The sequence below is a fragment of the Chaetodon auriga genome, chromosome 10, assembly GCF_051107435.1.
Source record: "Chaetodon auriga isolate fChaAug3 chromosome 10, fChaAug3.hap1, whole genome shotgun sequence".
In the NCBI taxonomy this organism is placed as follows: Eukaryota; Metazoa; Chordata; class Actinopteri; order Chaetodontiformes; family Chaetodontidae; genus Chaetodon; species Chaetodon auriga.
In genome coordinates this window covers 16,491,399-16,504,705 of record NC_135083.1, presented here as the reverse complement: position 1 = coordinate 16,504,705, position 13,307 = coordinate 16,491,399, and the positions used below count along the sequence as shown (strand labels likewise).

At 44.3% G+C, this 13,307-nt stretch overlaps 1 protein-coding gene across 3 annotated transcripts in view; it reads right to left on the bottom strand.

Annotated features, from left to right (window-relative positions):
- Positions 1–13,307, bottom strand: part of phactr3a (phosphatase and actin regulator 3a) — a 31,240-nt gene that overhangs the window by 3,881 nt on the left and 14,052 nt on the right. Inside the window, exons 2-7 of one of the 3 annotated variants that reach the window (XM_076741867.1) lie at positions 7,977–8,141; positions 6,572–6,739; positions 5,701–5,913; positions 4,393–4,621; positions 3,841–4,091; positions 3,527–3,680 (exon numbers count right to left, since the gene is read on the bottom strand). In XM_076741867.1, the coding sequence (XP_076597982.1) occupies positions 3,527–3,680; positions 3,841–4,091; positions 4,393–4,621; positions 5,701–5,913; positions 6,572–6,739; positions 7,977–8,141 (1,180 nt within the window). Of the gene's footprint in view, positions 1–3,526; positions 3,681–3,840; positions 4,092–4,392; positions 4,622–5,700; positions 5,917–6,571; positions 6,740–7,976; positions 8,142–13,307 lie in introns of all 3 variants that reach the window. The other 2 variants (XM_076741868.1, XM_076741866.1) reach the window with 2 other exon arrangements.

Sequence of the window (13,307 nt, the reverse complement as noted above, 5' to 3'; positions counted from 1 at the left end):
CCTCCCCCCAGATAACCCTGGACACTTTATAGTTCTGTCCTGTGAACGATCAAAGTTAGGTCACATGTACTGAGACCTGGACACCCACAAAGCAGGTGACCCAATGTGTGTGTGTGCGTGAATGCACCACTGGGGAGATGGGAACAGCTGGAGGGCTGCAACTAATGATCATTTTTATTATCGATAACTCTACCAATTATTTCCATGGTTCGTCATTTACTCTATAAAATGTCTTCACACTGCTTATTTTGGCCAACCAACAGTCCAAAACCCAAAGACTCTTCATTTAAGAATCGAATCCTGACATTAAAAAAACTGAAACCAGCAAACGTTTGAAATTTTAGCTTGAAAAATGACAGAAATGATAATTAACAAAATAGTTGTCAATGAATTTTCTCTTGATCAAGTAATCGATTAATCTACTAATCGTTGCAGCTCTCAGTAGCTCATGAAACACCTTCAGTCGTCTGAACCGTGTTATACTATTTAGGTGAGACTAAAACCAAATCTGTGTAGGAACAAATGGCACCATTTAAAACGAAGCGCTCGACTGTATTATGTCACGATGTAATTTGTCTCAGGTTTGTTCTCAACATCTCTTCCACATCAGTGAAGCCACAGCAGCCGAGGAGAGAAGCAACATCACAGTTCTAGATATCTTTACAGTAACGAGCACAGGCACCAATCAATCTGTTGATTACCACATGCATGACCAGACGTCCAGGAATAGCATGAGGAGCAATTCAATACTTTGACTAGAAATGGAACAAAAACACACAACAAAATTTTTTGGAACACTTTCAGCATTTTGCACATAAGCAGTATTTGATTCACTTGTATTTCCATCTGTATCCTCTTTTGATAAAAAGGGACGTTTTTGATCCAATGAAACGTTTCGTGCCCACTCATCAGGTGAGGAACAGCCCAGCACGACCACTCTGAGGCTTCACGAGCCTCCGGTGTTCCCACAGCTCTTACAGTATTACATTTCAAACAGATGAAACAGAAAAATCATTTCCACATCTTCAGCCAGTACGACCATCCCGTATCATTGACCCGGTCTGCGAGTTGCTTAGCAACAACACTCGTGTCTTTGAGACAATAGAGTGCTCCCGCAGAAAGTCTCACTTCTCCCTAGCAACACACTAATGTGGACTTCACTGTTACACACAGAGCCGGCGTGCTGTACAGAGCATCTGTGGCTATTTTTAGAAACAGACCACCTTTGCTCATCTTTGAGCTGAATGAACCAGAGATCACCGTCAATGTTTGACACTATTTTGATAAGAAAGTCAGATTTTCTTCTTTGTGAGACATGAATCTGTGGCGCTCTCAGGTGACACAAGATCATTTATTTGGGATAACTGAGGATATCATTACATGGGACAACACACTGACTCACTGCACCAGATTCCCTCCCACCACTCTCTACATCCGGGTTTAATTGCTGAAATAAGAGCTTAAAGGTATCCCCAGAATACCGTGATGACGCATAAACGCCTGTTGGCAGATGGGTTTCCATTTGCCACTCAGGATGTTCTGTAATAAAATGAGCTAGAATAGAAAGTGTAAGCACGCCAGCCAAGGGAGGAATGAAAAATCCAAACAAAGGAATGAAAACCAACGAGTGGGTGGCAGAGGCTTTCAGTCTTTTATATCAGCTGCCAACTGCGCAAAGAGACAAAATTGGCCATTCCTAGCTTTTTCTTTTGTCGAGTACAGTAGCAGGCAGGCCCCCACCTGCTCCCCCCCCTATCATTTCTGCTGATATGACTCCCCGACAACACATTTGTGGAGGGAGGGCAGTGCATTATTGAACAGTATCAGCGGCTAAGATTAGAAACAGCAGAGTGCGGCTGCAGCACAAGTGCTCGGCGGGGAGCCTCTAAAGATAGAAAGGTCATCTATCACTGACACAACGGAGAGACGAGGTGTCATTATCCACCGTGAGTCCTCCTGGCATTTTCTGCTTGATTTGCAGCAAATGCAACAGTAGGGTTTCACTGTGAGCTGCGGACAGGATGGAGAAAAAGAGCAGACTGGATCTATGGTGGGAGTCACCCGGAGAAATCCAGAGGAGTGTGTGATGGATTGTTTTGTCATTTGGAGTGAATTCACAAGGGAAATGAGCTGTTTTCCCTCCTCTTCACCATGAGCTATATTTAACCAGGATTTCCTTTCAAAATGGTGCAGTGTGCCTTCAATATATGCATATACAGTACTGTGGGATGGAAACGGATTTTCCTGCATGTGCTTGACAGTGTAGGCGAATCAAAATAACTCATTTAGAGCCTCGAGCTTTACAGGTTCTGCCGGTGATGATAACTCCAAACAAACAAGTGACAAACTTCAACCACTGCCTTTCCATGAAGCCTTTTACATTTTACACCGCCTCTAAAATCCTGGAGCAGCGCAAAGGTTTTTTTTTCAACCCAATTTAACCCAGCGCTAGTGTGGAACTACAGCAGGTCTTTATGTAACAGGCGCTCTCACTGCCGTGCTACAAGTGGAACCTCTCTGTCTTTCAAGACACGGACCCGTCGTGCTCCATCCTCACCTTTACATAAGCTGTTTGCTTGTGAACACTTACGCACCTTTTCTCAAATAACAATAAGACGTGTTCTTCCAGCTAATCTAAGAATAGAGCAGGGATGCAGTATTCTTAGCCGTCTCACAGACAGACGATACATCTTGTTCTCCAGATAGTGTGGGCGGTGCTTTGTGCTCGGCTGTTATTGCACAGCAGGTTATGTAACGCTGTGGTGTGCCCCGGTTTGATACGCTGGTGTTAAAGAACCTGGGTCCTGTGACACATTCACACACGAGACTGCTGCTGTCAGTCTTTGAAATTACGTTTCTCGGTTGGATTAGAAAAGCCAGTTGTTCTATTAATGTCCAGGGCATAGAGGAAAACATCAGAGGTGGAAGCAGGGTCTGTCTGCACTTGTTGCACTGAAAGCATACTTAGCATTTGTGTATTTTTTGTGCCAAAGGATTTCTATGACTTCATTCCATTTGGTTTGAATAGATATATCATTTCTTTTAGTTTCGTTTTAGTCAAAACGGTTGCTTCACTGGAATATCACAGAGAGGCTTCCCGAGTGAAAGTATGACACCCATTGAGTCTCATCTGAGCAGCAGCAGATTACACTACACAAATCAAGTCTGTCAAAACAATCAGGTAATCCTCTTAGATCTGATTTTTTATCTCACCGCCTACTGTTGGATGTTAAGCAACTGATGCAATTAAACATGTAAAGCAGGTTTACCCTGCAAAAATCCATTTTCCAGTTCTGCCATGGGTTTGCATCGTTGCACCTGGATGAACATGGAATCATTAACTAACTGTAGATTAATATTCAGGGATTGTAGCTCGGAAGATATTTCAGCAGGAACAAAGACGTGTTATTGATATCATTAAAACGCTTCATATGCCAGGATGAAATACATTGTACAACCTGGCGTCCATCAATGATCAACGCTCCAGACACACAGACAGAAATGCAGAGAAGATTTCATTGCTCACTTGGCGAGTTTCATCTCGATCTGCTGGCGAATTTCCTGCCTCTCCTGGTCGCTCCTTGCTGGGAAGATATTCCTGTCCTCCAGCTCCTGCTTGCTGGGCCTGTTTCGTAGTTTGACGGCAAGCAACTCCTTCCTTAGCCTGCGAGGAAGTGTGCCTGCAACCATGCATACGCGCATTAACACACGGAAAACTCGTCACTTATTATCATCCATTGTTAACTCTTAATTCTAACACGTACAGTACAGACCCAAAACCAACAGAGTGTGATAGACAAAATGTTTACAGGCTGCACTGTAAATCATACTTCAACCCACCAGAGATGACGGATTCATTCCAGCCGTCCAAGTCGGTGGGGAGGCCTGAGGTGTTGGAGAAGCACTGGTCCAGCCGCACGTTCTCCTTATTCTCCTCCGCCTCCTTCTTGGGCCAGTCGGACCCTCCACCTCCCACACAGCCGCCCCCCAGAGATGATGTGTGTTGGTTCTCAGAGCTGCAGGAGCGAGAGAGCCGTCCGTCAGAACACCAGAGACGCGGGGGTGAGCCCTGCTCACACCCGTCATGGATGCTGAGGAGACACAGGGAGGAGGACACCTGAATGCTGATAGCAGAGGGAGGAGGTAAAGCAAAGCAAGACTAAATGTATTCAAAGGGAGATTAGTGAGCTTCATTGTAGCCACCAAATGCTTCTCATATATAGTATCATCTTATCCTTTCAAAAGGGCTAGAAGCCTTTCATCAGCCCGCATTAGCTTGAACACCAGTAAGACAACAAACAAAGCAACATATTTCTTTTTCATGGTCCAGTCCAGTATGTGTGAATGAGGAAGCTAATAGAAACAGATGTACCGGTTAACCTGAGAACTCACCTCTCCTGTCTGTTCTTGGAAGCAAACGCTCTCTGCAGTTCCTCCATTATGCAGCTAGGGGGCATGGGAGGGTGCATCATATTGCCTAGATGTGGGGACCCTGAGGAGTTGGCCAGGGGCCCTCGTAGCGGCAGGGTCATTGAAGACAGGCTTTCTGTGGCCCTGGGTAGGGGCTCCTTGGGGAGGTAGGAGTTGGGCAGGTGAGCGGGGAGAGACACAGGGCCTGAATCTGAAAGGGAGGAACGAGCAGAGAAACGCTGGAGGTTAATGAACAGAATCTCTGTCTTTTTATAAATCCTCATATTGGTTTGCAGGGTCATCAGGGCTGGGGTGTCTCTTAGACTCAGATCTTACTGAGCTGAAGTTTGAGAAATACATTTACATTTGTGCTTAAGGGGTTTAGACTCTCCAGTGTTTGACTCACACAGCTGAGAGGAAATCTGAACATCTGCAGGAAAAATATGAACGCAGGGAAAAGGAAAAAAGGAAAAGATAAAATAGTAATATGTGAGGTAAACAGATATAACTAAACACACACCAACAAAGATACAGATTAAAACGTTACACACAAGTGTGTGCTGAAAAATAAATGGTTATACAACACAGGAAACAAAAAGACCCTTCAGTGGTTCCAAACCATCCATAGGGAGTGATTCACATAAAAGCCTGTTTTCTTTTCGTTTTTTTTTTTTAAGAGGGGATTGAAAAGATGAAACTGATTTCCTCAGGCAGGTCCTTACAAAGTGCAGGCGCCCTGACAGAGAAAGCACAGTCACCTTTCCTCTTGAACCTGCACTGTTGAACTCCACAGGATCTAAGGCTGCGTTAAAAGGTCATAATGTAGCTCGAGGCTTTCTGTGCTTGAAAAGTAATCAGTAAATCTTAAAATCTGATCTAAATCTTACAAGCCGTCAGTGCAGATGAGCTAAACCTGGGGCAATATGATCTCAACCTTTAATCTTCTCACGACCCCTCAGATTCACTGGCATCAACCACTGAACTATATAGTTTGAAGTAGTAGCAGTGAAATGCTGCTCTCACATTACACACAGTAATAATAAATCAGTCACAGGGGTACTGAACAAGCTTTTACTTTTAATGCGTTATCTCTACTTTTAGTCTTACTATTCTCATGCCCTGTATGGAAACATCAAGCTTTTTTATTTTCCTCTGTTCATTAATTCATTCAGTTTCTCTTCATTTCTCACCCATCTGTAGATCAGACCGAGCTTTTATACAGCTCCTCTGTGAATGCACATTTACTGTATCTGAGATAAAAGTGACCTCTCCTCTCCTCTCAGCACTCACCATCTCCAGCACTCAGCTGGGACAACAGTTTTGGAGGTACTTGTGGTGGGGAAGTTCCAGGTGGAATCTCCTCCTCTGCTCTGTCTTCCATCTGCTCTCCCAAGTCCTGCAGCCCCTCAGGTAAATCCCCAGCAGGGTGCACCTCCTCACCTCCGTCCTCCTCTGCGTTCGGTACGCTCTCCTCTACCCGTTCACAGTCCTGGAGAGGGGCAGCTACTGGAGGACACGAATGAAGGAAAAACATAAAAGGAGATTATGCAGCAATTACTGTAGATCAGGGCGGTTATGCAGGAATTACTGTACATCACAGTGTGGTTATAATTGACACAACTAGATCTATAAATGAAATAAAAAGTTGGATAATACAAACTGTAATCAAAACAACGTAAATGTACTATATTGTACTGCTTTCGCACACTCAAATATACACGCAGTAGACGTGTCATGGCAGATGAGAGTGGAGGCAAAGAACGTCATTGACTTGTCTTTGCTGCCCTCTAATGGTTCATGTGTAGGGGATTGATTCACACACAAATGTCTTGCGAGCTTCATAGCTGTGTGGATTGCATTACGTTACTTATTATATGTACATATAGCACTAATTCAATTATATCATGATGTCAACAGTTTTTTTTAGCATCTTTTGTAGTATGAAAACAGCATAAAAGTCATTCCACCTTCATTCACATTGGTTTCAAGTATTTTATCAAATTGACCACAGCAATCTTATACAGTCTCATATTGATCTACTAAGGGGCGGAAAAGACACCCAGCCATTATACTAATCCATTTTTCCTCTTGTCTGTTGCTTTTGCAGCTCCATAATTTCCATTGATTTGTTGACTCTGAGAACAGCGAGGGACTGTCCTACCTGGAGGGGGGTGCTCCTCCTCAGGACCAAGGTATTCCACACTGCTGACTGTGAGGTTTGGGTTCAAAGGTCCCCCGAATCCTCCAAGCAGGACTGTGCCATCTGAGCAGCAGCCCTGGGTGGGGGAGCTCGGGTCGTGGCATAGAAGACCGCTGGATAATGCTACATCTGTGAGAGAGGAAGAGGTGGAGAAAGGTGTTTAGCTGCCATGATTTCTGTGCTGTGGATAAACAAAAATGATGTTGCATTCATATAAATAATCTCCACTCAGAGAGGGGCATTTCTGTATTGATGCTGTACCTCTTGTTGCTTCATGATGCAGCTGATCTGTACAGATACTCAGAAACAGCATTATGAGAGCATCTTACATGCCTGATTCCTGATGGATCAGGTGCACATGTGAGCAGAGAAGCACTGCAACAGACCTCTGAAGTGACCAGCTGTCACATCTCTCCCTGAGTGACATTCGCTCTTTATGTCACCTTGATTCAACAGCATTCTCCATTACAGCACGTGCATCACATTTAGCCTTGTGTTCAGCATATAACGCCAGACATACTGTGGATGCATGCAACGCCTGCTTTTAAGAGCAGGCACACAAGGTGACTGTACCAGACGTCGATATTACTGCTTCAGTTGAGCTGATCGTATTGTGTCATCATTTTAAGATTCTGATTCCCAAATGAATGATTGGAATTAAAGATCAACACATGCAGTTGTTGGACTTTTGTTTCACAGCTTTCTCTGTCGTGTGTTTCACTTCCATTTGACTCACAGAGCTAAAGGTCCAAATTTTCTGAGAAATAAATACCAGTTTGAAAAGCCCATAAAGTGGTTTAACAAAGCTTATTGCTGCTCTGAAGTTATTTCCAGAATCCTCAAAGACTCGTTTAACCAACTGGATGAAAAAATACACAATAAAACTTATATTTTTAAAACCGTTTCCCCAGTTTTGACTCTGTTTCCTAAACCATACAAAGATGGTAGCCAGAAATGACATGTGTCCTTGCTCAATTTGTACAATGTGAACCAAACTTAAAACCTTTATCACTTGTATTTGTCTATGTTGATTTTACTTCTTGTATTTCATATTTTCAAGCAGAATGTTTTCATGTACAAATCGACTCAGAAGCAGAATATTCCACAGAATGTCATTGACGATTCTGGAAACAGAATAAGATGAAATTGATGAGAACTGACTTAATTCAGACAGTTGGACCATGACTTGCCACACCTTCCCACCCACACTCTCATCATCCCTTCCTAACCTAATTCGTTAGGGCAGAGATGAGGAGAGCATTTCAATGTGTGTGCGCAACCATTTGCAAATGTGAATGTGGAAATCTTCCACCCTCACACCATCCCTTCACCCTTCACCCACCCGCCCACCCACCCAGCACTGTACCTGTGGAACTCTGCTTGAGCTTTTCATTTTTCTTTTTCCTCCACTTCCAGGGCTTGAAGATGCGCCCCAGGGTGGCCAGCTTGCTGTTACGTCGGATGGGTGGAGTGTGGACGCCGGTCACCAGGCAACCGGTCCTCAGCACCCTCTGCTGGTCCACCAATTCTACTACAGAGACAGTGGAGATGGAAAAGAAGCCCAGAGGAGGGTCGAGGGTCGTTACAGGAGGATGAAATTGGGTAAGGAAAGAGTGGGTGGAGGTGTGTTGAGGCGAAGCAGGGAAAGAAGGCAAAGAGAGGGCAAAGAACGTGTCGTAGTATGAAGGTGGGGATGGTGAGAAAAAAAGAAAAAAAATGTGCAAAAGTAGGTGAGAGGAGAAAGAGAGAGAGAGATCAGAGCACAATTAGTATGCTCACCTTACTGAATAAAGCATGATGGACTCCAAGTGCTGTGAACAGATTGAATTAGAAAGACTAATTTGATCAAGGCACACTCCCTCACGGCTGTTACTTCCCCGTGAATCCCCTCCCACCGAGCCACACGTCATGGATCCAAATAAATAACTCTCACAGTCCAAATGAGGAGGGAACATAAGAGCACGCAGACACGGACAGAAGAGTACAAAAGATGCATTTCCCCAGAGACCAACAGGTGTGCCGGCCTTGATGCTTTCCCACAAACGACGTTGGACTCGGCCGCCTGGTAAAACACGGCTGATTGTTTTATCGTGGCAACCGTGTGCTTTTCCAACATACTGTTCCTCTGCTACACGTACATGCTCTCTGTCTGAGCTCGCACAGGACTCGTCATGTTGCTTATGTGTAAGGATGGTTGGACCACATGTGCTCATGTTCATGTCATGTGCTGCATGCAGGCAGATACCTTATACCTCATATCTTTTTTTCCAATTTTTGTATCTCACTTAGTTCCAACAAAGTGTTTGATGATCTTCCAGAGGTCCACATAAAAATAATAAATAAGAGCGACTTAAAGGCACACAGAAGGCAGTAACCAGATGTGCTGTAAAGGTGATTTTGCAAATGAAAGGCTTAAGAAAGAAAAGAAAAGAAGAAATGTACAAAAAGTATGAAAAAAGATGTCCAAATTATGTTTCAGATAGGCAGAATTAAAACAAGTGGAACAGTGCGCAGCTATCTATGACAAGTGCAGATATTCATTTATCTCTTATAATAAATGAGCTGCCCCCATCCACTGTGCTGCCATCCCTGCACAGAGCCTTTCCTTTCTGTAAAGGAAACTTGTATTTCAATGAATGATGGCTGTGACTCATATCAGGCAAAGTGTGCCTCTACAGATCTATGCACACATTGCTGCCGGCTTGCCTTCATGTTGTCACAAAAAGAGCCGAAAAAGAGGAAATGTACAATAAATTCCATGTACTTAAGAGCTGCATACGTCAGTGTGACAAAAACGCAGCGATATCTGCCTTCAGGAGGCTGATATCTTTGTTCAAATATTCAGCTGAGGAGGAGGCAAGGATTTGTGATGGGGGAGGTTGGGGAGAGGAGGGGGGGTTGCAGAGTGGCTCAGGGTGTGATATGGAGTACAGTGATGGAGGAGGGAGGATACAGCTGACTCCTTTTCATGCTTTTTTTTGCAGCCCCTTGCTTCTTCCCTGAAGCACATGGGAAGGGGGTAGAAAGAGAACGGTGGGAGTGATTGGGGGAGGAGAGGAGAGGAGAAACAAGTAAAGGAGAGGAGAAACAAGGAAATGAGAGGAAAGAAGGAAGAGAGGAGAGGAGAAACAAAAAGAGGAGAGGAAAGGAAAAAGAATGAAAAGGAGAGGAATAGTAACTGCAGACAGAAAACAGGGGGAGAAGTAAAGGAGAATAAACGAGATGAAAGGAGGTAATTTCCTGTTTGACCGTAAAAGTTCTGGGAAACAGGTCAGTTGACCATGCACACCCATCTCACCATGTCATCATCACTTCTGTCACACATGCAGCGTGGCAGACGTGGCGCCGCACGCAGAATCCAGGTCAAGCTTGAAGGAAACGCACCCAGTCGCGCAGAAAAAAAAAAAAAGCTTAAGAGAAGGAGAGGGGGAGTAGGAGGGGTAAAGGCGTTGTGTTTGTGTGAGAGGGAGAGAGAGAGAGTGTGTGTGTGTGTGTGGAGAGAGAAGAGAAGGGGAGAGGAGGTGGGGTCAGGCCCGCTGCTGTTGCCATGGCGACCACATCCAGATGCTGCCGCAGCAGTGGGAGCCAGCGGGAGGAGCGAGTCAGTCTGTAGCTTAGAGGAGACCAGGAGAGAGGAGAGCAGAGGAGCCCCCTACGTAGACACTGCCTGCCACATCTAAAGCCAGTGGCAGCACCCAGTGCATTGTGTGCAGGGGGGTGAAGCCACATGGAGGATGAGATCTGTCTGCATTTTGAAAGAGGGAAGGAGATGGGAGGGGGGAGGAGGAGGAGGAGAGAAGGGGGATTCCAGGGAGAAGAGGCGAGAAGGAGAGATGGGAGGGGACTGTTGCTATACGGAAGAGCTTGCAGGAGAATCTGGGCTCGTCCAATCACGGAGCAGCTATTTATAATGCATATCAAGTAACTCTTCATTTTTCATAGAAGGGGTGGTTGTTCAGAGAAAATGACAGGAGTCGGGGTAGGGCACAGGAATTAGGTGAAAACACATGCACGCACATGGAGATTTCTTTTATCCACCGGATGAGGATGCATCGAAATGTGTGTCAGATAAGCATGAATGGACTACATGCACCATGTGGCGATGATGTGCGATTCTAATTAATATGCTAATGCTAAATGGGATTTATTAAATCCATGTGTCATGCTGATGCAGTGGACCAATAGTCTGTTTGCGCTACGCCCATAGTCCTCGCCAGCACAAGTCTGCACACACTGTAGTTCCAATCAGGTGGGGGCATCATGGCTTTACACAAGATAAAAGATTGAATTCCCGACAGAAAACAGAATATAATTCATAAATCACCTCATGAATGGGCAGTATAAACTTTGAATGCTGTGCTCTATACTGCATTAGTGCAGAGTGAACTCAAAAATGATTGGAGAGTGGCACAAAGTGGGCAATATGATAATGTGACTTGGCAAGAAAACTACAACAGAGAGCGTTAGCGTGCCACCAGGGACCACACCCCACTTAACCAGCTTGTCAGCACATTCAGGAGCATAAGATCTCTCCCCTCATGTACACACTGAGCACATCCCCCTTCCCGAAGGTGAGCTAACCAACAGGAATATGTTCTATTAAAATGGAAGAATTCTGAAAAGAAAAGGTAAGTTTAAAAAAAAAATAAGTGCTTTGTCAATGACGAAGCGCCAATTTTCCTGCTCTGCCGTGACACTGACAAAAGGCAAAGAAAGGGAGCGAGCAGTGAGCACGACTGAATGTTTCTGTGACCTTTTCAGATTTTGCAGTGAAAGGGATTCACTCTGAGGGGTAGGATAAAATCAACAGCGTAGTTTCAGCAGTGAGGTTGTGAAAGGCAAGGCCTTGCTTTGCTGAATTACCTAATGGACTGAGCTAATGAGTGGGTTTGTTTTAAAGCTCTCTCTCTACAATTAAAAGACAAATCAGAATAAACAGCTCTCCAGCATTAATCTAGTAGTTCACAGGGACACAAATGGCACCAATAACGGCACCGTTTGCCTGCAGTTCAGATACATTGCACATTCAAGTATTGACATGTGATGTCTCATTTTTACAAGTAGTTTCAATGTCATGAACACAATCAACCCTCAGATATCTGGAATAGTAATGCTGCAAAGGCCTTGGAGGGTTGTGAAGTTACAGTACAACATTTACAACTTAAATGTACAGTCAACAGTGCAGTGCTATTTCTGCTGATCTGTTACCTGAGACAGACAAATATCTGAACATCTACTGGATGGATTGCCAGAAATTTTTGTACAGGCATTCACGGTTCCCAGAGGATGAGTTTGAATGACTTTGGTGATCCCCTGACCTTCCCTATAGCACCATGATGAGGTTGATATTTGTGCTTTTTGAGTGAAATGTCTCAAAAGCATTGGATGGATTGCTACAAATTTTGGTACAAACATTCATGTTCCCCTCAGGATGAACTGTAATAACTTTGTTGATCCCTTTACGTTTGCTCGTGCGGCACCATCAGGTCAGAAGTCTTTGTCAGTCCAATACTTTGGTTTATGACCATGTAAACACGTAGCATACCATATGGCAGCGTAGCATGTTAGCATGCTAATATGCTAAACTAAAACATCAAACCAGGTAGACATTACAGCTGATAAAAATTAACTTGTTAGCATTGTCACTGCCATTGTTCCCATGCTAGCGTTAGCATTCTGCTAGAATGGCTGTAGACTTCTGCTGTGCTGTAAACACCAAACCTGTGACTAAGAACAACAAATTATATATCACTGTGAAACCTAAAAAAATAACAACATCAGACTGACCCTAGACTCCCATCATCTCTGCAGACCCCACAGAGCCTGGATTCCTCACTCCAGCCACCCTGCTCCTTCCACCCAGACAACTGACAATGTGCCCTTGAATGGACCACCTCCTTACCCGCTGCCACGCCAGCGAACCTCCTCACTTTACCCCCCTGGCTTTACAACTGTGCCGCCATCTGTCTGTAGCCCGGCTGCCTCAGGGGCCCGGCCACAGTCAGGGCACACAGCTAATGACTCGCAGGGAGAGAGTGAAGAGCAGAAGGGCTGAAGCAATGTAAAATGAGAAAAGAATGAATGAGAAAAGACAGGCTGAGCTCAAGAATGGTCGTGGTCAAGCATAAAGTGATTTATAAGAGGAAAAGCTAAAAGAATAATGAACACCTTCACACAATGACTCTATTCAGGCTCTCAAAAGAACAAAGTCTGCCCAGCATAGACATTAATAATATCTGAAAGCCTTGTCTTATGAACATTTCTCTCTCCTATGACATTTGTTTTGTCGCCCCTCTGAACCTCGTCCCTGAAATGACCCATAGCACAGATTTGCATATCCAATCACCAATATTCATCCCATTGAGCTGCGTTTCAACAATACGCAAATAATAAAATCACAAATGAGCAAGAGAGCTTTCTTCTCTCCTGGACAGGTTAATTATAAAATGAATTTTGAACAATTCTGTAGAGGGTCAAAACCGCCATTGAGGACGCCGAGGTCATGTCCTTGTTTTTCTATTTTCTCATGTTTGTTCATTTCCATTTTGTACTTCATTCGAATGGGGTCTTTTCGCAAATGGATGACCAATCTAGAGTAAAACATTCTCATTTTACAGCTACCCTCAATTCAATTATGAACATTAAAAGAAAAAAAAAAACACATTGTCTGCCCTACTGGACATTCCATATCAACCCT